This window comes from Pipistrellus hanaki, assembly GCF_964339955.1.
Source record: "Pipistrellus hanaki genome assembly, chromosome: 4".
Lineage (NCBI taxonomy): Eukaryota > Metazoa > Chordata > Mammalia > Chiroptera > Vespertilionidae > Pipistrellus > Pipistrellus hanaki.
In genome coordinates this window covers 101,673,003-101,696,591 of record NC_140506.1, presented here as the reverse complement: position 1 = coordinate 101,696,591, position 23,589 = coordinate 101,673,003, and the positions used below count along the sequence as shown (strand labels likewise).

At 56.0% G+C, this 23,589-nt stretch overlaps 2 protein-coding genes across 6 annotated transcripts in view; one reads left to right on the top strand and one right to left on the bottom strand.

Moving 5' to 3' along the window:
* The window catches only part of DNAH3 (dynein axonemal heavy chain 3), a 182,030-nt gene extending 177,541 nt beyond the window's left edge, over positions 1-4,489 (bottom strand). The window contains exons 1-3 of the mRNA XM_084882694.1: positions 4,086-4,489; positions 1,265-1,369; positions 540-762 (exon numbers count right to left, since the gene is read on the bottom strand). Of these exons, the coding sequence (XP_084738820.1) occupies positions 540-762; positions 1,265-1,369; positions 4,086-4,124 (367 nt within the window). The 5' untranslated portion in view covers positions 4,125-4,489. The remainder of the gene's footprint in view (positions 1-539; positions 763-1,264; positions 1,370-4,085) is intronic.
* Positions 4,490-7,917: 3,428 nt separating this feature from the next.
* LDAF1 (lipid droplet assembly factor 1) lies at positions 7,918-22,390 on the top strand (the record flags this gene model as incomplete). Of its 5 annotated transcripts, none has more annotated exons than XM_084882787.1 (5): positions 7,918-8,009; positions 10,572-10,742; positions 15,495-15,663; positions 17,736-17,874; positions 21,586-22,390. In XM_084882787.1, exons 2-5 carry the CDS (start codon positions 10,647-10,649, stop codon positions 21,665-21,667), a joined length of 486 nt encoding a protein of 161 aa, XP_084738913.1. In that variant the 5' UTR covers positions 7,918-8,009; positions 10,572-10,646. The 5 variants fall into 5 exon arrangements, with proteins under 5 accessions (XP_084738913.1, XP_084738911.1, XP_084738915.1 ...); XM_084882785.1 differs by lacking the exon at positions 7,918-8,009 and adding an exon at positions 8,087-8,132; XM_084882786.1 differs by lacking the exon at positions 7,918-8,009 and adding an exon at positions 8,872-9,004.
* Positions 22,391-23,589: the final 1,199 nt, after the last annotated feature.

Genomic DNA, 23,589 nt, shown 5'->3' with positions numbered 1-23,589 from the left:
AGCAGAGACCACGGGGAGCAGGCCTAAGTCATCAGTAGGGGGCCCCCTGAGGGCTCTCAGATTGGAGAGGGTGCAGGTTGGACTGAGGACCCCCCTCCCCCCTCCTCCTCCTCCCCTTTCCCCTCCTCTCTTCGCCCCTCTCTTCCTCCCCCCTCACACATGAATTTCATGCACTGGCCTCTAGGAAACCGTAAGATAATGAGCAGTTTTAAACCAGCGGTCATCCAACAGTGGTCCGCAGACCACTGGTAGTCTGTGAGGCCTGAAAAGTTGGCAACTGCTGTTCTAAACTGTTAAGCTTGGGGAGCGTTTGCTACATAGCAATCGGTTAACACCGGGGCAGAGAGAGTGGTGCTCGGTGCATTGAACATGAGGTTCTGGGGTATGTAAACGTAGGTTAGTCTTTACAGTCATTCCCGTTTCATAGGTGAGGAGACCGGCTCTCTGAGGTTTCCCAACATTAGCTGCCATGAGAGCGAAGCCAGGCTGGAACCCGGGATCACAGACCTCCCTCCCAGACCCCGCTCTCCCACAGGCACCTGGCGGCAGCTCCGGGACGGCCCTTTTCCTGGGGATGCTGATGGTGACGGGCTGGTAGACCTTCAGCAGGTCCCGCAGCTTCAGGTCCTGGGCGGTCAGGGAGTAGTTGTTGGCGATGCAGTCGCTGGGCCCGCGGTGGCGGTGCTGCTCCTTGAAGGGGGCGGCCAGGGTCCAGGAGGTGCGCTGCATCAGCGGCGGGTAAAGGCTGTGGGACATGACCGTCTGCGGGGGAGGCAAGCAGACGAGGTGCGTGAGGGCCTCTGCGAACGGCCGGCCGTGCTGGCCGTGGGAGGTCACGGGTCACTTCCCGGTCAGGGCACGGCCCCGGTGGGTGGCGGGTTTGATCCCAGCAGGGTGCCTGGGCTCTGAGGGGTCCTAGCTATGTCCTTGCTGACAGTCAGACTCCCACGGGCCTCATGCTGTTTCTGTCTTCTGCAGACTCGCTGCAAACGCTTTCTGGGTGGATGCCGACGCCCTGCCTGCCCTCTGTGAGCGTGGCTCCTGCCCTCTATGAGCTGGCTTTCCACAAACAGTGCGTTTGTGAGTCAGGAAACGTTCCTGTTGTCTATTCCTCACGGACATGGCTGCCAAGTAGACCTGATCGCTCTCACTTCACAGCTGAGGACTGAGCACTTCAGGGACTCTCAGTAACGCAGGGGAGCCTTCCTCGGCCACAGTCCCACAGCCACCCCTGCCTGACCCCACGGGCCGCCCGGGAACAGACCTGATAGACTTCCGACGGCTCCTCGTTCACAGAGGCAGGCAGAGGGGGGAGCTCGGGCCGCCTCTGGGAGCGGCTCATGTGATGGATGGAGTCCCTTTTGGGGATCTGTGGGGAATGGGAACAAAGCCGCTCTTCAGGAATTAGAGGAGATCCCAAGCCTCTAAGTTGGTGAGGAGTAGAGAGATTCCCGGGAAGATTTTAGGCAGAGTTCTCATCCCAGTCCACATAGTCTCATTGTTAAGTCATCCACCTGTCTTCCCATCAGCATCTCCTCCTTAGCTACACTCTTAGGAGCAAGTTCAGATATTGTTTTTCTCCAGGGAAGGGTCCAAATTCTAAGGGCACCCCATGCTGCCCTACCTCATGTGGTGATGAAAACACGGCTGCATTTCACACACGCACAACTGCAGGCAGACATTCACCCGGGCGCAGCACTGCATGTGTGTGCTTAGCACAGCCGTTCTGTGCTCTCTGCAGAAAATGCCACTAAACCTGTGGGAGCTGCACAGCTCCACCCAGTGAGTGTGCGGGGAGGGAGCCGCAGGGACTCAGCAGGCGCCTCGGACAGAGCTGACTGTAACGGCAGAGCTGCCTAATGGCCTGATGCCGTGTGTTCTGTCCCACCCCAGCCCCCCGCCACCACCTCCCCCGGGGCAGGACAATGGCTTCCTCGGAAGGAGCGGCTGCCATTTGACCCAACACGGGAGGAAGCTGCGGGGCTGGCCTCCTGAGCAGCTTGCTGTGCAGCACATTCTGAACAGCTGCGGGGCCCTGGCCCGTGTGGCTCAGTGGACTGGGCATTGCTCCATGCACCGAAGTGTTGCCAGTTTGATTCCTGGTCAGGACATAAGCCCAGGCTGCTGGCTCCACCCCTAGAAGGGGGCATGCAGGAGGCAGGTGGTTGATGTCTCTCTCTCTCACATCAATGTTTTTCTCTCTCTCTCCCCCCCCCCCACTTCCTCTCTTCCTAAAATCAATAAAACCATATAAAAATAGTTTGAGAGATTTTCAAGGGCAATTATGATTCTCTATGATTGTTCACCTTATGCAATGACTTTGGGCTGGACTCCTGATAATATAAGACATTATAAGATTGATTTGATCACGTTGGGTCAGCAAATTATGTCACGCAGTGTAACTGGCAATGGGCAGTGGGACCAGGAATGTGTCATCAGATGTCAGCCACCCGTTCCCCAGCCGACCCCTCACTGATGACTCAATCTTCAAAAGAATAACAGCAACACCTGCCGTTCTTTCACATTGTCACGTGCCAAACACTAAGGAGGACTTTTAGTCTCACACTCCGGCTAAAGAAACGAAAACCCCGCGGGGAGAGGCAGCACAGCCTCGCCCCCGAGGTGCTTCTGAGCGCACATCCTCCATGGCCCGCCCCGCGGAGACAGTGTCACTTACACAAAAATTATTCTGGGAGGGAATGTGTTGATCTTAAAGACAAACCAATGAGCAAATCCACGGGGCAGGGTGCATCCTGAGCTGGGACCTGAACCACCAGAGTCGCTTCCCTGCCCCCGCCTCGCTCGGTAACAGCGGTGGCGCCGGCCGGCAGGGCGGGGCACGGGCTGCCCCGCTCTCCCCTGAGCATGCTGCGTGTGAGACCCGGACCCTGCTGTTCATCCGCTCAGGAGCGCGGGTGGCTGGTGTAAACCACTGTCTGTCCCTGCTCTTGGCCTCGATTTGAAGGATAAGAACTGAGCGATCACCTGCAGCAGCCCCTCTGTCGTTACTGAAATCAAGACCAGACCTGCGCGAGGGGGAGTGAGATGTAGACGCTGCAGCTCAGCTCGGAAAACGTCTGGTCGTGCCCACAGTGCCCTGCTCTCCCGCTGGGGGCAGCGGCTTAGGAACGTGAAGTGGTTCACGCTTCCTCCCGGGCCCAGGCGGGCAGCAGAGGGACCTTTGCAACCAAGGTTTTGCGCTCATTGGAAATCTTTCCCTTGGCCTCGCTTTTAAATCTGCTTCAGCTAAAAATCTTTTTCTGTTTGTTTGTTTTTTATTCTCACCCAAAGATATTTTCCCATTGGTTTTAGAGTTGGAAGAGAGAGGGAAAGACAGAGAGAAATATCAATGTGAAAGAAACACATCGATCGGGAGCCTCCTGCACGCCCCCTGACCAGGGCCTGGGCAGGGGAAGAGCCTGCAACCGAGGTACGTGCCCTTTACAGGAATTGAACCCAGGACTCTCCAGTCTGCAGGCTGATGCTCTGTCCACTGGCTAGGGCTCAAGTAACCTTAATTAAAAGAGCAACTGAACCTTAGCTCTTACACAAGAATCTGGCACCTGGATCGGGTAGAAGTGCTACTTTCATGTGGCTTATTTCACACACATGTGATGTTTGCACGTCCTCACACAGGCCGTTCCCAAAGCTCTCCTGAGGACCAGAATCACTGAGTTCTAGCTAAAAAGACAGACTCCAGGCCACATCCAAACCTTGTGCATTAGCATCTTTGAGGACGAGGCCAAGTCTCTGTCCTAAGAGATTCCCAGGGTATTCCGATGTGCGGACAGTGTTGGAACTGTGGGATGGAATATGTGGTCTAATGGCCTTAGAAGGGAAGGGGAGGGAAGGGCACAACAGGTGAAACTTTCCCAGTAAAATCTGAGGAGTGGGTAAAACAGCCTAATTCAGAAAAAAGCATACCTCAAAGGACACACACAGACACGTGGTTAGCACGCTTGCTCAGCCGGGGAGTCACATGGCAATGGGCCTGTGATTGAAACATCCCCTTCCCCCACTCCTCAGTCTCTACATGCTGAAAATATGGGTTAAGAAAAAGAAAAATCTTTAGAATTCAGACATACCTCTGGAGATGAGCAATCCATGTCGTTCATATTATACATTCTCTATATTGGACCTATTTTTTTTTTTTTTAAAGGAATAAGGAGTTCTGTTTCTCCCTCTCCTACCCGTGGGTCTGAAATCCACACTTCCTTAGAGCACCATAGGATGGCACAGACAACGGAACTTTCCAGACGTTCTGAACTCTGCCCACAGGGCTGCCTCTATGAGGTCACAGCCCCCGCCCGCAGGAGCTCCCTGGTAGACAGGAGAGAAAAGGAAGCTGGAGAGCCAGAGGCAGCCTCGGGCTTCTGCGGTCCCAGCTCCCCTGCCACGGCCCCTCGGCCGTCCACCGAGCTCTCCGCTGGGGTCTGTCCCAGGAACACACCAGCTCCCAGAAAACGGGAGCAGATTGCGTGTTAAAGCAGAGAACCAGGAGGAAGCACCCCTACACAACACCCGGCACAGGGCTGTCTCCGCCTCCTCCCGGGCTGTTAACACCGGCGGCGCTAGGACCTGGCTTCCGCATCTGTTGCTAAGGAGGGAGAGGCCTCTCCGGGCCCAGACTCAAGCCTGGGCTTGACCTCCGTGTCCTGGCATCCCCTTTGCTGGCGGGCAGCCAGGAGCAGGGAACTGGCAACAGGGCAGAGCGGGTGCTTAGCAATGACCCAGGAAGGAGTGTGAGTGGCATTGAGGGCCTGTGCCTTTGGACTGTGAGGTAAACAACAAAGAATTTTTTAGTATAAGTATGTCCCATGTAACAGCTGAACATACTGATGTTAAGACTCTATGCTTACCTGGAATTAAACCAGGGGTCCTGCCTTCTTATTTGTTGAACTGGAAATACGGAGAGCAGAGGCCCACTGCGGCCTAGGCTGTCTGCATCTCTGTGGTGTGAAGTGCAGGGTCTCCATCTGTTGTGGGAAATTTTTCACACAATCCTATTCAGAGCCAGTTCTGTCCTGTTTGGCAGGTCAGAGATGGCTGCTCAGCCAGAGTAAGACTCGGAGGGACACAGGAGAGACTGTTCCTGGGAGTGCCTCACTGACCCACGGTCGTCAGCAGCCGTGTCCGGAGAAGGCTATGGCCCTGCCATCATGGGATAAACATGCCGCGGAGGAGGCAGCTGATACACAAGGAAAAGTGAAATGGGGCTGGCCTCCAAGGAAGACAGAGATGGGAGGAAGAGGGGGTTCACAGAGGCACCCCTAGATGGCACCCTTGAATAAAAACCCTGTGAAAGTCCCAATTCAGCTTTCCACAACAGCAGCACTGGGGAATGATGGTTGTAAAGTATTGTTCTAAGCAAAACAGCAAAACCTTTTCCCGGTGGACACCATCGGATTGCAGCTGAGCCAAGTGCAGGAGCCGCAAAGCACTGCCAGGGCGCGGTCCATGAGCTCCCCTTCATCACTGGTTGCAGTGAGAGGCTGATCCCTTAGCTTATTTAGTTACTAGTCTAAGCTTTTTGTCTATGCACCAGCCTGATTGCTCCTAGAAACATGCGTTGATAGAAGTAACACCGCCACATTTTGGAGCCCGTGATTCAGCAAGGTGCTGAGTTCTCCACAGCCAGTCCCACTGCACCCGGGCTGCTTGCTCCTTGCCTAAGGAGCTATTTTCCAGACGAGAAGAGAAACCAAAGAACTCACATGCTTACCAGAGGCCCAGGGCATGAAATTCCAACATGGGTAGGGTCCTTAGCAGCTGCTGGGGGGGGTGCCTCCCTTTATTCCACACTGCCCCCTGATGGTAAGCGCACGTCACAGCACGTGATCAAACTCCAGGTCAGTCAAACTGCTGAGGAGACACTTTGCATAATATGTATATATTAGAGGCCCGGTGCATGAAATTCATGCACGGGAGAAGGAGAGTGTCCCTCAGTCCAGCCTGCACCCTCTCCAATCTGGGACCCCTTGAGGGATGTCCAACTGCCCACTGGGATCAGGCCTAAATGGGCAGTTGGACATCCCTCTCACAATCCAGGACTGCTGGCTCCCAACTGCTTACCTGCCTGCCTTCCTGATTGCCCCTAACTGCTTCTGCCTGCCAACCTGATCACCCCCTAGCCACTCCCCTGCCAGACTGATTGATGCCTAACTGCTCCCCTGCCAGCCTGTTTGTCCCTAACTGCCCTCCCCTGCAGGGCAGGCCTCGTCCCCCCATCTGATCTCCCCTGAAAGCCTGGGTCCTCCCTAACTACCCTCCCCTGCAGGCCTGGTCACCTCTAACTGCCCTCCCCTGCAGGCCTGGTCACCTCTAACTGCCCTCCCCTGCAGGCTTGATTATCCCCAATTGCCTTTCCTTGCAGGCCTGGTCCCTCCCAACTTCCCTCCTCTGCTGGCCATCTTGTGGTGGCCATCTTGTGTCCACATGGGGGCAGGATCTTTGACCTCATGGGGGCAGCCATATTGTGTGTTGGAGTGATGTCAATCTGCATATTACTCTTTCATTGGATAGGATAGAGGCCTGGTGCATGGGTGAGGGCCAGCTGGTTTGCCCTTATGGGTTCCCAGATCAGGGTGGGGTTCCCTTGGGGCATGGGGCAGCCTGAGCGAGGGGCCTGTGGTGGTTTGCAGGCCAGCCACACCCCCTGGTGACCCAAGCGGAGACCCTGGTATCTGGGATTTATTTATCTTCTATAATTGAAACTTTGTAGCTGGGAGTGGAGGCCTGGGCTGGCCAGGGTGTGCAGAAAGCTTGACTTCCTTCATCACCAGGGAAACCCAAGCCTCCCTCCTGCTCACTCAGTAGCCACAGCCATCTTGGTTGGGGTTAATTTTCATACTTGCTCCTGATTGGCTGGCGGGCATGGCTGATGGGCATGGCTTGTGGATGTAGCAGAGTGATGGTTATTTTGCATATTACTCCTTTATTAGATAGGATAGATATGAACTGCTTGTGGACATGGGCAAGAGGGTGGTGAAGATCTGGGGGAGGGGTGAATAGGGCTGGAAAGGGGGTGGGGGGAAAAGGGAGACATCCATAATACTAAAAAACAAGAACAAAAAGAGTTCTTTCCCCGGTGCTATAGCCATAGGCCACAGAAGAGATGTAACCAGCACAGGTCCCCAGGGAAAGTGCTGAGAATTAACGGTGCAGTCAGGCCAGCTCTCAGGTCTGCCATTTCACAGAGAGCACTGAGGCTCAGCGGATCACTGGTCCCGGGTCCCACCGTGAGCGGCAGCCCCGGGACAGAGCCAAGGAGTGGTTTCCTCCCCTCCCCCCAGCCCGAGGTCCTAACCAGCATCCTCCACAGCAGCGGCTCTCATCCCCCGGGACATGTGGTGATGCCTGGCAGGTTTCCAGTTGTCACAACGGGAGGGAGGGAGGGAGGATCAGTGGCCTCTAGGGGACGCCGCTAAACGCTCAACTCCCTGCCCTGCAGGTCAGGCCCCTCCACACGGAGCTCTCAGTAGCCCGCCAGGGAGCAGGCGGCTCCTCCTGGAGCCCAGGGCCTGGGGCTGAGGCTCTCCGCTGTGAAAACGGAGACACAGGCTCAGGACGCTCGCGTAGAGAAGTGATGTTTAGTCTTCCACCCGAAAGCCCGCTCCAAACACCCTGAGCTCCGGGTGCTTCCAGAGAGCTTCCTGTGCGCCGTCCAGCGACGGCTGGGCACCTCGCGTCTCCACGGAGAACAGAAGGGCGTCTCTGTGAGCCCGTTTCCTTCTCCGTAAACCTCCGGCTGGACCTCTGGCTCCCAAGGCCGGGAGCAGGTGGGCGGTGACGCGCTCTGCCCGGCACCGCAGGCAGCGCGAGCCCAGAGCGGGCGGGGGAGGGGTCTGAGTGGACAGGGAATGGCCCGGGGCGTGGCCCTGAGCGGGCAGGGAGTGGCTGGGAGCGTGGCCAGGGGCGGGGCCGCAGCACGCTCCGCCCGGCCTGCGCTCCCCTCCCTCCCCGGCTCCCCGGCTCCAGCTGCTGACGCCGGTTAGGGCGCCGCGAGGCCGGTGAGAGCTCCGTGCGGCGGTGCGGAGCGCGCTGCCGAGCCCCGCGGGGAGGCGGGCAGGAGCGGGGGCGCGGCCTGAGGAGGCGGGGGCGCCGGCCGCACCGCCCGGCAGTGTGGGGAGCGGGTGAGTCCTCCGCGGCCCGGCCCGAGCTCAACTCCGCCGGCCCACGGCAGCCTTCAGGGCGAAGGGGCTGCAGCCTCGCCCACCCCATTCCACCCCACCCTCCCGATCCCCACCCCACCCCACCCCACCCGCCCCACCCGCCCCACCCGCCCCACCCCGCCCATCCCGCCCGACTTGGGAAACCGGCCGCGGGTCTCCCTCCCTCCCCACGGCCCGCTTCTCTCCGAGGGCGCAGGTCACTCCGAGCCCCGCAGTCACCGAGGCACCCCCCCCCCCCCCCCGGCGCCCCTTCCGGGCCGTCCTCCGGCCTCCCCGCCGGCACCACGCCCGCCCCGGCCCCGGCCCGGCCCCCAGCTCGGGGCGCCACCCGGGCCTCGGAGGCGGAGGGAAGCCCGGGGCGGGGTGAGCCGCGGCCCAGCCCCTCCGGGACCCGTGGCAGCCGCCCGAGGGCGGGGTGCGGTGGGGGGCTCTGAGCGCCGCCCCGGGGGCGGCTGGGCTCCGCCGAGGCCTGCGGGCGCGGGCGCGGGGAGCGCGGCTCGGCGCCGGGATGGGCGGGGCGGGGCGGGGCCCAGGCCCTGGACGGGCTCCCGGGGGCTCCGGCGCCGCCAGCCCCTGTGGCGGTAGCGCTGCCCCTCGCCTCCCTCCCCCGCTGGGCGCTGGGGCCGGCCGGCCGCCGCCGCTCCCCTCCCCTCCCTCCGCCGCTGAGGAGCGCCGCCCGGCTGAAACTGCACCTGTATGGTGTGAGGGAGGTTTTCTGGGGGAAGGGGGCAATGGGACTTGAAACAGTGCCCCAGCTTTCTCTCTTCTGTCTTCTTTTCGGTATCTTATACAGAAGCTCTCAGAGATAACACCCAAGACCTTTACATGGGATGGTACATAAAATATGGATGCAGCCACATGAAGTCTTCTATGATTTTTTCTCACAGGCATATTTTCATGTCACTAAATAGCTGCCTTAGCGTTTTAATGACTGTCCAACACTCTGTTGTATGAATTTGTCATTATTTAACCAGTTTCCTACTAATGGACAGTTAGCTTCTTTCCACTGGTTTGCTATTGATTATCTATACTAATAAAAGGGTAACATGCTAATTAGACTGGACAGACCAGCGTCTTCTGGATGTCCTTCCCGACAAAGCCACGGTAGCAGGCAAAGGCATAGTTGTTAGGGTAAGGCGACCAGACTTCCCGCTTTTGGGACAATTTGTCCCGCATCCCGCAGGGTTTAAAAAAGTCCCGATTTTTGGAAAGAATGCACAACAAGCTAGGGAATGGCGGGAGAATGGGAAGGGAATAAACAGTTTTCGGCGGCCATGTGGCTATTTAGTCAGGATATGAGTTTTATATTATTTTTGTTAATTTTATAATGTTAAACTTTAATAATAACAAATAATTGTTGAGAACTCATTATCAAGAACTTATCAAAGTTCGCATTGTTGATCAGTTGTTAGAATTCGACAACCATTGTTTGGACTTAATGAGCAATGGCATTTTTGGAGATTGGCAACGACGAAAACATTTTGTAACTGTCTCTCAGACGATACACATCGTACTGCGTGTTAGTAAGCTAGTTAAACAAGTGATGTCATTATAAATCAGCTATTCAGATAATTTAGGTAAGTTATTTATTTACTTCATAAATACATAATTTTTCTTGAATTTAGCAGACAGTACTCGTATTGTTTATATTTTATAGTGGCGGCAAAAAGTCTAGCGCCGGCCTTGAAAGTGACATGACTATACATAATTTTTATTTATTTATTATATTTGTAAATTGTACTTATGTTGAAAAATTTTTTAAAATATATATTACAATACTATTTTTGCATTCTATGAAAATTTTTGTTGCTCCATATAGACCAAATTTTTAATCAAGAACTGCCCCTCCTCCCGGGTCAATGTCCCGCTTTACCAATGTTAAAATCTGCTCACCTTATGTTAGGGGCAATCAGGCCGGCAGGGGAGTGTGGTTAGGGGTGATCAGGCTGGCAGGCAGAGGCAGTTAGGGGAAATCAGGCAGGCAGGCAGAGTGATTAAGGGTGATCAGACAGGCAGGCAGGTAGTTCGGAGCCAGCAGTCCTGGACTGCAAGAGGGATGTCCCAGATTGGAGAGCATGCAGGCCAGGCTGAGGGACCACTCTCTCCCCACCCACCCCAACGCACAAATTTCATGCACCAGACCTCTAGTATGTTATAATCAGGGATACACTCACTGCACATCATTTTGGTATATTGTGATAATGCCTGTTTTATTATTTCCTTCATGTGTCTGGAAAAACAAAGTGTTGGATCAAGGTGTGTGCAACTGGAAATTTTGATAGATATTGCCCAGTTACCCTTCGTCTGTTTACCACCATCAACGTGTGAAGATGGTAGAAGCTATTGTTGGGTCCTTTGCTGAGACCGTTGATGGTTTAAGAAACTTTTTGCTTCTTCCAGTGGCAACAAGAGACAGGGTGACGAGAGTCAGCTGGTGGAAGACTTAATCCCTAAAAGACTAACATACGTTGCAGAATGGCCAAAGAGGACACCGCAAGTACCTCGAAGGACTTGCAGGAGCTGCAGAGGAAGCTGTGTTTGCTCATGGAGTCTGTCCAGAACAACTCGAAGGTCAGCTTCCAATGAGTATGCGTAATGGAAAACCCCGAGGTAACATTAGCTTAATCCATAGGAAGCTCTCTCTCGGGTAGAAAACTTTGGAGGTGGGTCAGGACTCTTTGTAGCTTACCTCTCTGCCGTGTCTGAGTTGTGACCTTCCAGCTCATGGTCCAAGATGGCTAGCCTCAGCCATCACATCCACATTGCAGGCAGCAGGCGGGAGGAGAGGGGAAGAAGGACTTAGAAGCCAGTATGCATTTCAGGCGACTGCCTGAGAGTCACGTACAACACGTACGGGTCCACTTCACAGCCCAGCCGCAGACCACGCTGCACCACTCAGTTCTGCATGGATGTGGGCAGGCTGCTCTAGCCTACGTCACAGATACCAGGATTTCTCTAGCTTTGTTGTTAATTGGGCTTATCTGTTACCCTGAAAATGAGGGCCAGAGTTAGAGGTCTGAGCTCAGTATTCCATCAGAAACCCAGTGTCCCATAGAAATGTGATGTGAGCCACCGATATGACTTAAAGTTTTCTAGTGGCTGCCCTGGCCAGGCAGCTCCGCTGGTTGGAGGGTTTTCCAATGTACCAAAAGGTTGTGGGTTTGATTCCCATCATGGTACAATACCTAGGGTGCGGGTTTGATCATGGGTTGGGGTGCATATGGGAGGCAACCAGTCAATGAGTCTCTCTCTCAAAAAAAAATCAATAGAAAAATATATCCATGGGTGAGTATTTAAAAAATGGTAAAGTTTTCTAGTGGGCACATTTAAAAATTAAAAGGAAGTAGAAGAAATTCATTTTAGTAATGTATTTAATTTAATCTAGCATACCCAAAATATCATTTCAACATGTAATCATTATAAAAATTATTAATGGAAAAATGTTATTTAGATACTTTACTGTTTTTTTATACTAAGTCTTGGAAATACAGTGTGCATTTTTCATAACATCTTACTTTGCACTAGCCACTTTCCAGGGGTTCAGTAGCTATTCAATGGGGATGGGACTTCAGATAGTATATTGCACTTCCCTGCATTTATCTTTATAGCTTTCTTTTATGTGCCTTTCAGCATTTTGTCAGAAAATAATAGCAGCTCCCAGATACAGCATTATTACCATTTTGTTGTATGTCCTTCTAGACTTTTTCTGGGCAATCCTATATAATAAAGAGGTAATATGTAAATTGACCATCACACCCTTGCACAAGATGGCCACCCCCATGTGGTGACAAGATGGCCGGCAGGGGAGGGCAGTTGTGGGCAATTAGTCCAGCAGGGGAGGGCAGTTGAGGGGGAACAGGCCTGAAGGGGAGGGCAATTAGGGGCAACCAGGTTGCCAGGTGATGGCAGTTATGGGCAATCGGGCTAGCAGGGGAGCAGTTAGGCGTCAATCAGGCTGGCAGGGGAATGGTTAGGGGGTGATCAGGCTGGCAGGCAGAAGCTGTTAAGGGCAATCAGGCAGGCAGGCAGGCAAGGCCGAGGGGTCCCAGATTGGAGAGGACGCAGGCTGGCTTGAGGGACACTCCCCCTTGAGTGCACGAATTTCATGCACCGGGCCTTTAGTGTATATAAAAGCCTAAGCAACCTTTACAACCGAATTATCAGAACAACCGGAATGACTGGCCAACCAGTCGTTTTGGTGCACACTGACCACCAGGGGATAGATGCTCAACTCAGGAGCTGCTCCCTGGGGGTCAGTGCGCTACCACAGCTAACCTCCTGTGGCCCCTCTCCTACCCAACCCTCCTTAGCCAACCTCCCTCAGCTCCTCCCCCCAGCCAGCCTTGATTGTCAACCAGGCCGAAGGACCCCAGCCATGCACGAATTCGTGCGCTGGGCCTCCAGTGTGCCCATAACAATGTGCATGTTGGGTAATGAGCTATTTTGTGCCCTCTCTTTGTGCTGGACAGCACAGACCACTGCGGTCCATCGGAGAAGACACCACTTTGTGATCTGGGTAATGCACTCTACAGAGACCCTTTCTCCACTCACCCAGTGCTGCAGGCACTCTGGATTAAGACAGCTTTTCTTTTTCTTTTTTTGTTTTTTGTTTTTAAATATATTTTTATTGATTTCAGAGAGGAAGGGAGAGGGAGAAAGAGATTAAAACATCAATGATGAGAATCGCTGATCCCCCTCAACTGGGGATTGAGTCTGTAACCCAGGCATGTGCTCTTGACCGGAATCAAACCCAGGACCTTTCAGTCCACAGGCCAACACTATCCAATGAGCCACACCTGCTATGGCTAGACAGCTTTTCTTTCCATTGGACAAGCAGCAGGCTGAAACTCTTGTTTCTAAAAGTTAACTCATCTACCTTCTAACTTGATTCTCATTATATGTGTTAGCTGTATCTTATAAAGTTACACCCCCCCCCCCCCCCCCCCCCCCACACACACACACTGAATTTGCAAATCCTGGACCTCTGCTCCTAGCGAAATACAGGGTTAGGTCTTGGCAAACTCCTGGTCACAGCACTCCCATCCACAATTAATCCATACCTGTTGCAGTGCTATTTCTGTGTACAGACACCTCACTAAGCCAGTGAGCGCACAGCGGGCCGCGCCATGCCCCTTGCCTGAATGAAGCTTAGCTGACACATTTGTTTTCTCTGAGTCACAACACTGCCCGCTTACACACAGGCGCCATTTTAAGTGGCGAAATCACCACCACCAACAAAAAGACACTCGTGGAAGTGTGGGGAAGGTGGCACTAAATGGGTCATGAAAAGGGCAGTTATTCAGAGTGGAAACCAGAAGGCATGTGCCACCGAGGTGACCGCTGCTGGGGATGCGTGTGAGGCGAGCACTGCTGCAGCCAGACCCTGACCAGGCATGTGGTGTGTGTCCTTCCTATTTCCACCACCTTGAGTTCGACATCACAGCGTGAACTCTGCCTCCTGGCATCCCCCCTTCTTCGACTTCGTCCTCGGCCACGGTCGTGGACTGGCTTTGGGCTGGAGCAGCGGTCACCAGCCGCTGGTCCGAGGTCCGGAAGGTTGGTGACCGCAGGGCCAGAGGACGGGGTTACAGTGGGTAAGCCCGGCAGAGCAGTTTCTGTAAAATGTCTGTTGAATTAATGTTAATCGTAGGCCCCAGAGGCAGAAGAGGCTAAGAAACAGGAGATTCCTTAGGACTGAGTGGCGCAGTCCTGCTTTCCTCCCAGGTCCCAGCAGTTCCCCTCCAGCCTCCCTGTCATCGCTCAGTCCTCACCTGCCCCATGCCCTCAGGGCCCTCAGACACCTGCAGGCTGGGGGCGTGCACTTCCCACGCCTCCCCATGGCCTCGCACAGACTGCCGGCCCTCCTTCCTGCTCACGGTCCTGCTCAAAAGCCAGCCTTTGCTTCTTGTTTGTTTCTTCCCTTTCCAATGGAAGTGAGCCAAGTATATAATTTTAAAGTTTTTAATAGCCACATTAAAAGCATATAAAGAAACAGATGAAATTAATTTTAATAATATATTTTATATAGCCTAGTGTATCCAAAAACAACATAATTTCAACCAGTAATCAGTATATATCATTAGTGAGATAGATATTCTACATTCTTTTTTCCATACACTCAGAGCATTCAATTCAGATGTTAAATTTTTATTGCAAATACTTGATTTCTATTCAGATTTCATAAAATTTTCAGTTGAAAATTTATTTGAGACATAACTGACTTATTTGAAATGTAACTTAAAACTTCCGACTGAATCAAATTTCAATTTTTAAATTTAAAACCAATTAAAAACCCAGTTCATCAGCTAAACAAGCCACCTTTCACCCTGCTGGCACCTGGAGCTCAGCCCCAGCCGCCTCCGCGTGCTCAGGGACTGTCCCGAGGAGGAACCGGGGGAACCTGGGGAACCGGCCAGCCGGCCAGTAGGCCCGGGCTTACTAAGGAGATGTGCCACTGGGCCCGGACAGCTGGAGGGGCAGCCACTCCGGGACCCTCTCCTGGCCTCACCCTCACCTTCAGCCCCCCCCCCCCCCCACACACACACCCCAGGAGACTCCTGCTGCATCCCGGAGGGCAGAGCAGGCAGCCTGCGCCTCCGCTCCCTCTGCCGGAGAAGCTGCAGAGCCACACTGGGCAGCTCCTGGAAGGAGCAGCTGGCAGGGAGCCGGTGGCAGTGCCCTCTGTGCGAGGCCGAGGCCTCCGCTGGCGTAGGAGGGGGAGCCTGCTCCTGGGGAGGAAGAGCCGCTCGCTGACTGACGCGGCCCGCGCCACAGAGTCGTCGGCTGTGGCCGCGGGGCGTCCAGGTTGGTGGCTAAAGGCTCTTTTCCTAACGAGGTGGCAGTCCTGGGAAGCCTTTGACACGGAGAGAGGGGATTTAGCTCTGGCCTCCCCTGTGCCGCGAGGAAGCTGCGTGGCTCCAGGTGACACCTGAGCCCCTCTCCTCCAGCTTCAGTGGGTGCCCAGGGCAGCGGGCTGCCGGGCATCTTGTTAACCAGCAGCATCTGGCCCGGGCCTGGGCAGGGCCGAGATGCCCGTTTCCAGCAAGCAGGGGATCTGGTGAGCCGGGACCTCGCTGTGCCCTGGCCTCTGCTTGCAGGGGCAGAGGGACACTGTGCTGGCTCTGCTCACGGCCCCGCCTCCCTCGGGGCTCCGGCGGGCCGGGCCCTCAGACTGGCGGTGTTCCAGTCGCCTTCGGGCCTTTGGGTGTGGGCGTGAGGAGCCCTCTGGGGAGCACTGTTACCGCTCCTCCTCAGGAGCCCTCGGCATGGCTGCCGTGCCTCCTGCAGGCGGCGCCCGCCCTGCATCGCTGTCCTCTGCCGCAGGTGGTGGCCTTCATGAAGTCTCCGGTGGGCCAGTACCTGGACCGCCACCCTTTCGCGGCCCTCACCCTGCTGGTGTTCATCGTGATGTCGGCCGTGCCTGTGGGCTTCTTCCTGCTCCTCGTGGTGCTCACCTCCCTGGCTGCCCTCGTGGGAGTCATGCTGCTGGAAGGTACCTGCTCGGTTATCTGCCCCGGAGAACGCTGCTTATTGGCACCTGAGCGCTGGGCCGGGGCCCCTGCTCTTGGCAGCAGCACGTGGGCATGGCCGCCGTCAGGGGGCTGAAACACGGAGTCGCGTTAACGTTCGCACTTCCGGTGGATACGGACAAGCTGTGGGCCCTCCCTGAGCCCCGAGTCCTCTGTCAGCCCAGTGACGTGCTGGCTCGGGCTGTCGTGGGGATTGAACACACATTTCATTGCGTGTTCAGCACAGTCCACGGGGGCAGCCTCCCCGTGGATGCTGACTGCTGTCACTGCCGCCCGCTGCCTGCTGCCGCCTTGCGGGGCGCTGGGGCTCTCCTTCTCCCCTGTCCTCCTGAGGTTCCCGGGCCAACGCTCAGCTCCCCCGTGACGCCGAGTTAGAGCGGCCGAGAGAGCACATCTCTTTGGCTCCGTTTGCCCCAGTCAGATCACAGCCACAGCAGACTGGCCACGGGAGGGGGCGCAGGCCGGCCGTCCCTGCAGCCCCTGCTGTGCCTGCTCGGAGCCGGAGCACCGGATTGTTCCCGCCCGGACCGGACCGGGCGGGTGTGCTCGAGGAGGGCAGGCACGGTGGGCGGGAGTCCCGTGGCCGGGGGGCGAGTGGGGGAATGGTGGAGGGACACGTGAGCGTGGAGAGAAGACGGCCCCTCACTGTGGTGGCGTACAAGCTTCCCGGAGGCAGGGCTTGGAGACGTGTGACCACGGTTTCCTTTGGGGCGGGAAGGGCTTTAGGCAGGAGATCAGCGTGGGCAAAGCCTCCAGAGCAGTGGGTCTCGGGCTTGAGTGAGCATGAGTCCTGCTTGTGACAGCAATGACCAGGTCTCATCCAGAGATGCGGCCTGGGGTAGGGGCTAGAAATCTGAATTAAAAAAAACACACCAACATATATATATATATATATATATATATATATATATATATATATATGTATGTTTGATTTCAGAGAAGAAGGGAGAGGAAGAGAGAGCTAAAATAATCATTGATGTTTCTATCTCTCCTGCAACCCCCTATTGGGGATCAAGCCTGCAACCTGGGCATGTGCCCTTGACAGGAATCAAACCTGGGATCTTTCAGTCCACAGGCCGGGGCTCTATCCATTGAGCTAAACCAGCTAGGGCCAGAAATCTGAATTTTTAGCCAGCTTCCCAATGCTTCTGCTTCTGATACAGTGGTTATTGGCTGCCTTCAGAGAACGCTGACCTGGGTTTTGTCAGTCTGACGAGAAGGCAGCGCGCTGTTAGATTCTGTGTGCACAGACGATCGCCAAGGCCACGGGGTGAGCCTGGGCTGCTCGCTGCTCCCGCCGAGAGGGCCGTGCTCTGCATGTTGCTAGTCCTGCGTTGGGAAGGGGGTTTGCTGTGAGGGCGGGGAGATGCTGGCAGACAGAAACTGCCACTGTCATCCATGTGGCGAGTCGTGTGGTCAGGTCAGCCCGAGGCGTTGATCATTTTACTTTGACAGACGCTCAAACCGAAGCTCCAGGAGGCCCGGTCGGAATGCTTAACCAGCATCGGCCTCGGGCTCGGGCTCCGGCTCCCCGCTCTGGGAGCTCGGCCTCGGCCTCGGCCTCGGGCTCCCCGCTCTGGGGGCTCGGCCTCGGCCTCGGCCTCGGGCTCCCCGCTCTGGGGGCTCGGCCTCGGCCTCAGCCTCGGGCTCGGGCTCCCCGCTCTGGGGGCTCGGCCTTGGCCTCGGCCTCGGGCTCCCCGCTCTGGGGGCTCGGCCTCGGGCTCGGGCTCGGGCTCCCCGCTCTGGGGGCTCGGCCTCGGGCTCGGCCTCGGGCTCCCCACTCTGGGGGCTCGGCCTCGGCCTCGGCCTCGGGCTCGGGCTCCCCGCTCTGGGGGCTCGGCCTCGGCCTCGGCCTCGGGCTCGGGCTCGCGGCTCTGGGAGCTCGGCCTCACGGGCCGGAACTGCGCGTCCCTCTCAGATCCCACTTTATGAAAAACGTGTTTTCTCTCAAAAAGTCAGCTGTTTTATACACATGACGCCGGGGCTGCCGCGGCCGCTGTGAGGTGACCGCCCTCCCGCCCTCCCGCCCCCCCAGGCCTGGTCCTCTCGGTGGGCGGCGTGGCGCTGCTCTGCGTGCTCTGTGTCCTGGGCTTCCTGTCGCTCTCCGTGTCGGGGACCATCGTCGTGTCCTACGTGGCAATGTCCAGCCTCATCCACTACTGGCTCTCCCCCAGGTGAGCTCCCGCCCGGCGGCGACTGCCTTCTCCCTGCAGGGCCCACCGTGACCCCCACCCCCCCGCAGTGCGGAGGGCAGCTCCCTCGGGCATCAGGGGACTTACAGTGCAGCTTCAAACGATGGTTTTGTAACCCCACACCACATGGTTTTGTTGTCATGGCAGCTCTATGAGGTAGCTCCTGATTAGTTCCTTTGAAAAGATGCTCATTAATTTACAGAAACTCAAATCAAGGTGTTTTTCTGGGAGGAAGGAGGAACATCCGTGTTCCTCGTGGTCCCTGTTGCTCACCTCGGTGTCAGTCTGAGCTGGAGGCGGAGCCTCCCCGGGGCCTGAGGGGGACAGCCTCCATCGACGTCCGCTGCGGAGGGACCAGTGGGCCGCGACCCCGCTGCAATGGGCCCTGTGAGTTCCAAGTGGGATGTGCCCCTTTGTGCTTCCTTCAGCCCTGCTGCCTTCATCCTGTAGCCAGTCCCCCCAAGCACGTGCTGCGGGCCGGGGACCCTCAGCCCCGGGAGGCAGGCACTCACAACAGGGAGGAGGAGGCTGGTCCCAGCACCAAGCGGCAGGGGAGGGGCTCAGAGCCAGAGCAGTACCTTAAACCTCTTACCCTTACTGGAGATGTAAGATGACTTCCCAGCAGGGGGCAGCAAACCTCTGTCAGGGGCCAGACAGCGCATTTCAGATGAGGCAGGTCATGTGGCCTTGGTTGTAACCACAGCTCTGGGCTGTGCTGTGAGAGTCGCAAAGTAAGCGAACCAGAGTGTCGCTGAGCTCCAGGGCACTGTTTACAGAAGTGGGCAGGGGGCCAGCTGTGCTCTCAGCACTGAGATGCTGGGTTCGGTCTCTGCACAGTAGCCCTGAGCCTCGGGGTGGCCCTTGCAGCTGCGGGAGCTCTCAGACATCATGCTGGTCGCTGTCAGTCTGGAAGGAGATGAAAGAAGAAACGTCGGTCTGTTTGGCCCCTGCGTCCGCGCCTTTCCCGCTGCACAGGCTCCGCCACAGACCCAGCAGCCACAGACCCCTGGCACCTGCTCCCCTCGGTCGTGGAGAGAGGGAGACGAGGCGGGCTGGCCCTGGGGGTGAGGCGGTGGTCAGGGCTGCTCCAGGCCAGGCGCTCGGACCCTGAGCTCTCCACACTCAGTGGTAAGCCTCTGGTTCCAGGTCCATCTTACCTCCTTAGAATGATGAGTCTTCGGAGAATTTTTGTTTGAAAATTCAGTGTATTGATAATTGTTCAAATGGAAATCATAACAGGAATTTGAAAAACTTTTTTTCATTTACAAAGAACAATGTTACCTGTTTGTCATACAGAACACACCTTCAGGAGAAGTAATTATGTTTCCAGTACAGAACGGAGGAGGGAGTGGCCTTGTCCCCACTGTGCAGAGACCTCTAGCGTAGTCTCCGAGGGGAGGGGGTGGTCCGGCCTGTGGCCTGTGCACCGCCTGTGCCTTGCCTGGGTGGAGCTTGAGGAGGAGGCGCCCTCGCAGGGCCCGGCCTGCTCTGGGTGAGCCCACTGGCCCAGGAAGGGAGCGCTAATGGCCGGTGAGACCTGAACTTCGTCAGCAAGTGCTCCCTTCAGCTAAGCTCCGGGACTGAGCAAAGTGGTGAGAAGCAGCGTCACCACACTCCCGGGCTGTGGAGGCTCATGTGCTGGGACAGAAAGGCTGGCCGGACCTGCAGGATCCGCTACATTAAAACCCACGGGTCTCTCTCGTACTTTCAGTAGGTTTTCCAACCATGCATGAGTTGGTAGCTTGGTTGGCCAATGGAGAATGTTGGTTCATGGAGAACTGAGCATGGAGTGAGGAAGACGTGCTATGCTGTCAGCGGGTGAATGCTTCAAAGCTCAGGGCACAGGTGCCTCTCTTGTTCAGTGATCCAGAGCACAGGGGAGAGGACTGCCCACTGTACTTCATGAGGCAAAAGGAATCCTGGCCCTAAAACAGAAGATAACATAACTAACTCTGTTAAAGGAGACGAGCCTCTAAGCTGGGTTTGTGGGAACTGAGCAGCCGTGGGACGAGCCACACTGGCCGCCTCCGTGCAGCTCAGCCGGGCCGCTCCTCGCAGGGCGCCTCGGCCTCGGCCTCGGCCTCGGCGCGGAGAGCGGGCAGCCTGTGGAGCCGCCGCCATCACGCAGTGCGGCCCCTCCCAGCGCCCCTCGGGGAGACGGGCTCCTCTCAGCCCTCTGCCTGCAGGTGGGAGGCCGAGGCTGTCAGGTAATGAGACCGAAGCAGGTCCCTGCTTGGACAGATGGTTGGCTTTGTGGCCCAACCAGAAGCTGGAGGCGCGGGCTCCCTCTGCACCATCACAGCCCAGCCACCCGCTGTGCTGCCTCGGAGCTGCCAGCTGTCACTGCACAGCCACAGCCGCGTCCAAAGCAGGGAAGGGAGACAAACCGAGTTCCTTCAGCGGCGGCGGCTGCCCTTTCTGTGGAGTAAGTGGGGCTTCCCGGGACCTCTCCGTCCTCCCAGCAGCCTCCTGGGCCGGCGGCCTGTCAGGGCGCTCAGGCTGGGTGGGAGGTGAGGAGGGTTCAGTTCGCTCAGCTCCGGCTGTAAGACCTTGCGAGGGATGCACCTTGGGAACGTGCTTGTCAGCCAGGCTGGTGTGTGGTGGGTTGTCAGGTTGGCAAGACTGCCTCAAGTTCACGACAACCCACAGATCCCGGCTCTCACAGGGTCAGCAGCACTGCCCTCGGAAACCCGCCATAACAGGGACAAAGACCCACCTGCTGCTTCCCTCCACCTCCCTGATGCTGAATCACCAAGAAATAGTTAATTAATTGGAATCTGAAGATAAGGGGATTTTTCTTTATTTTTTAATGTACTGCTTTGATAAAGAAAGAGGAGAGAGAGAGAGAGAGAAAGAGAGAGAGAGAGAGAGAGAGAGAGAGAGAGAGAGAGAAGGAGGGAGGGAGGGAGGGAGGGAGAGGGAGGGGGAGGGAGAGAGAGAGAAATAGAAACATCAACCTATTGTTCCACTTATTTATGCATTCATTGGTTGATTCTTGTATGTGACCTGATCAGATATTGAACCTGCAACCTTGGCATTTCAGGAGAGTGCTCTAACGGTTGGAGCATAACCAACTGAGCCACCTGGCCAGGGCTCAGGCTGTTTTATTGGTAAAAATAGAGGCCCGGTGCACAAATATTCATGCACTTGGGGGGTGCCTCTCAGCCCAGCCTGCACACTCTCACAATCTGGGACCCCTTGGGTAGGGTCCAGTCCCATCCCAGCGTGGCTCTGGTTTCCCGGACCTGTGGACTGGGGAGGGGCCAAGAGCCAGCCTGATGGCAGCATGGCTCCGTCCCCACAGCTCCCTCCCGCCGCTGCTGCGCCACGGGCGGCGGGACCCAGGCCTGACTGTCCTGCCGCACCAGCCGGGACCTGAGCCTGGTGGTGGGTCATCCGCCCCGATGTTTAGGTCGTGACGGCCCTGCTCTGTGTATATTGGGATAGGGTTACTCTTTGCTCTGCGTTTCTCCCTGGATAGTTGTGAGGACACAGGCAACAACGGGGAAAGCGCGCTATGGAAATCAGAAAAGGGAAAAGGGCCATCAGCCCTGTCTCCACTGAGCCCTCTTCACTTCGTGTGCCTCCGGCTCCTCACCTGTGAAACTGCTGTGGCCCAGACCTGGTGTGGTGACAGCAAGCAGCTAAGGTACCCCCCTCCAGCTGTGTACATCTCCGCCCTGCTCTTCACAGGGGCCCCGGAGCTGACCGCGTCCTCTCGTCACGGGACAGACCGCTGACGCCGAGCCCCGGCGGCGACGCCAGCCGCCCGTGAGTCCGCAGCGTGCAGGCCGCCGGGAGTGGCTGCCGGAGCCTGTCCCGGTCATCTCTGGAGGGTGCTGGCGGTCAGCATTCCCTGGGTGTGCCCTCTGCCTGTCACCTGTTTGTGGGCCTGCAGTGGCCCTGAGAACTGCCCTGCCTGGCCGCTCAGCTGCTCACCCTTCTCCCGGGTGAGGCAGACTTGACTTGGAAGTTGAGCCCCTAGAGCCTGGTGATGGGACCCCAAGGTTGACTTGACTGTGTCTGTGTCTGTGTCTAGGAGCCAAATTGGGGCAAATGTGGATTGTTTTTTAGTTCTTCCTTTTGTTTTTAGAAATGGGAGAAGCTGTTTATTTCTCCACTCATTTGAAATAAGAGTAGGGGTGAGAAATATCCAAAACAGAGCAAGCTCTTCTGTTTTATTCGCTTTTTATCAGAAAGAACAGCAACGTTGGATAATAACAGACTCTCAAAGTTAGAACAGCCTTAATTTTGTAGTCAAGAGCTTTTTTCAAGTCTCAGGGAACAGCATCCATGCTGACTCCTGTGCAGTGCTTTTACTCTTTGCACTTGATACTTTTGTATTGTTTTGAAGAACTTGTCCTGTTTAGCCATTTTTTAAAAAGTTCTATGAAAATGCTAAAGGACTACAGAAAATTTTAAAATTCTGTGGTATTTCTACTTCAGTGGTTTATTTGCTGTGGCATTTTATTCAATAAATATTTGTTTAGATTTTCTTTTCTTTTTTTACTTTCTATTCCCTTTCTCTTTAAACAAATTCCTTGTTCTTTGTCGATTTCATGGCAGATCCTGGTAAGATGGCTCTTTAGTTGCTAGTGATGGACACTCAATCCAAAGTGGCTTAAAACACGGAGGTGAGGGGGCGGGGCTCATTCCCACGGGGAAGCCCGGGCTCGGTCTGCAGGCGCTGCTGGTCCAGGCTCCCTCCGCCTCAGAGTGCGTCCCTCGGGGCAGCGGCCTTCCCGCCGGCCCTCGCGCACAGCAGCTTATGGGCAGCACTTAGTGCTGGACAAGGGGGCTGCTCTTTTCCTATAGTGCAGACAGGAGTTTGGGCCTGTCTCTGATTAGACAGACTTGGGTCATGTGAGCAGCCCTGGACCAATCCCAGTGCTGGGGATGGACTGTGCTGATAGGGCAGGGCTGGGCGGGGCACACTCTTCAGAAACGGGGAGGGGTAGGTCAGCTCCACTGGTCCCACACAGGGTGGGGGTACTGGAGTGCAGACAGGTGTCAGAAGAAAAGGAAGTGTTTGCTAGACAGGCAAAAGCAGGTGTGGGCAGTTTGCCACAGTTAGGGCAAAAGGCCTTACTTTGGGAACCTGTCAGCATTCATTTTAGCCACATCTGTCACTGACGTGCCTTCCCCTGTACAGCGAAGAGCTGCCCATCCCTGCCACACGGGGCATTGCCATTGCCGGGGGTGTGCATGGAATGTCTTTCCTTCAGGTGAGTGTCTACGCCCCTGGGCTCGGGGGTCTGACTCACCACAAACCATGGGCGTGTTCTGTGTGGAGGAGTTCGGGCACGGCCGTGCGGGTCGAAGGAAGGTCCGAGGGGCTGGTGATTGGGGAAGGACAGGGGAGAGGCCTCAGGGTGGGGAGGTCCAGGGTCGGCAGGAGGGGCTCTGATGGAGAAGAGGATTTGGTAGGTAGAGCGGTTTGACACAGAGAAGAGTGACTGCGGAATGTAAAGGCCTGGACGTCGGGAATCTCTGACCACTTCCCCTTGGAAGCTGTCTAAGTCCAGAGAATGTTACATTTCCATCCTCAGTCCAGTGTGAATCGTGGTCTAATTTACATTGTGGCCAGGCGGTGTTACAATAGAAGATAAGGCTCTTTGGCCGAACCTCTGTTGAAAGGCCGAGTGTGTTAAGATTATGGAGGAGACATCCTGAAGGAGTGTTCTCTTTGGGGGGGGA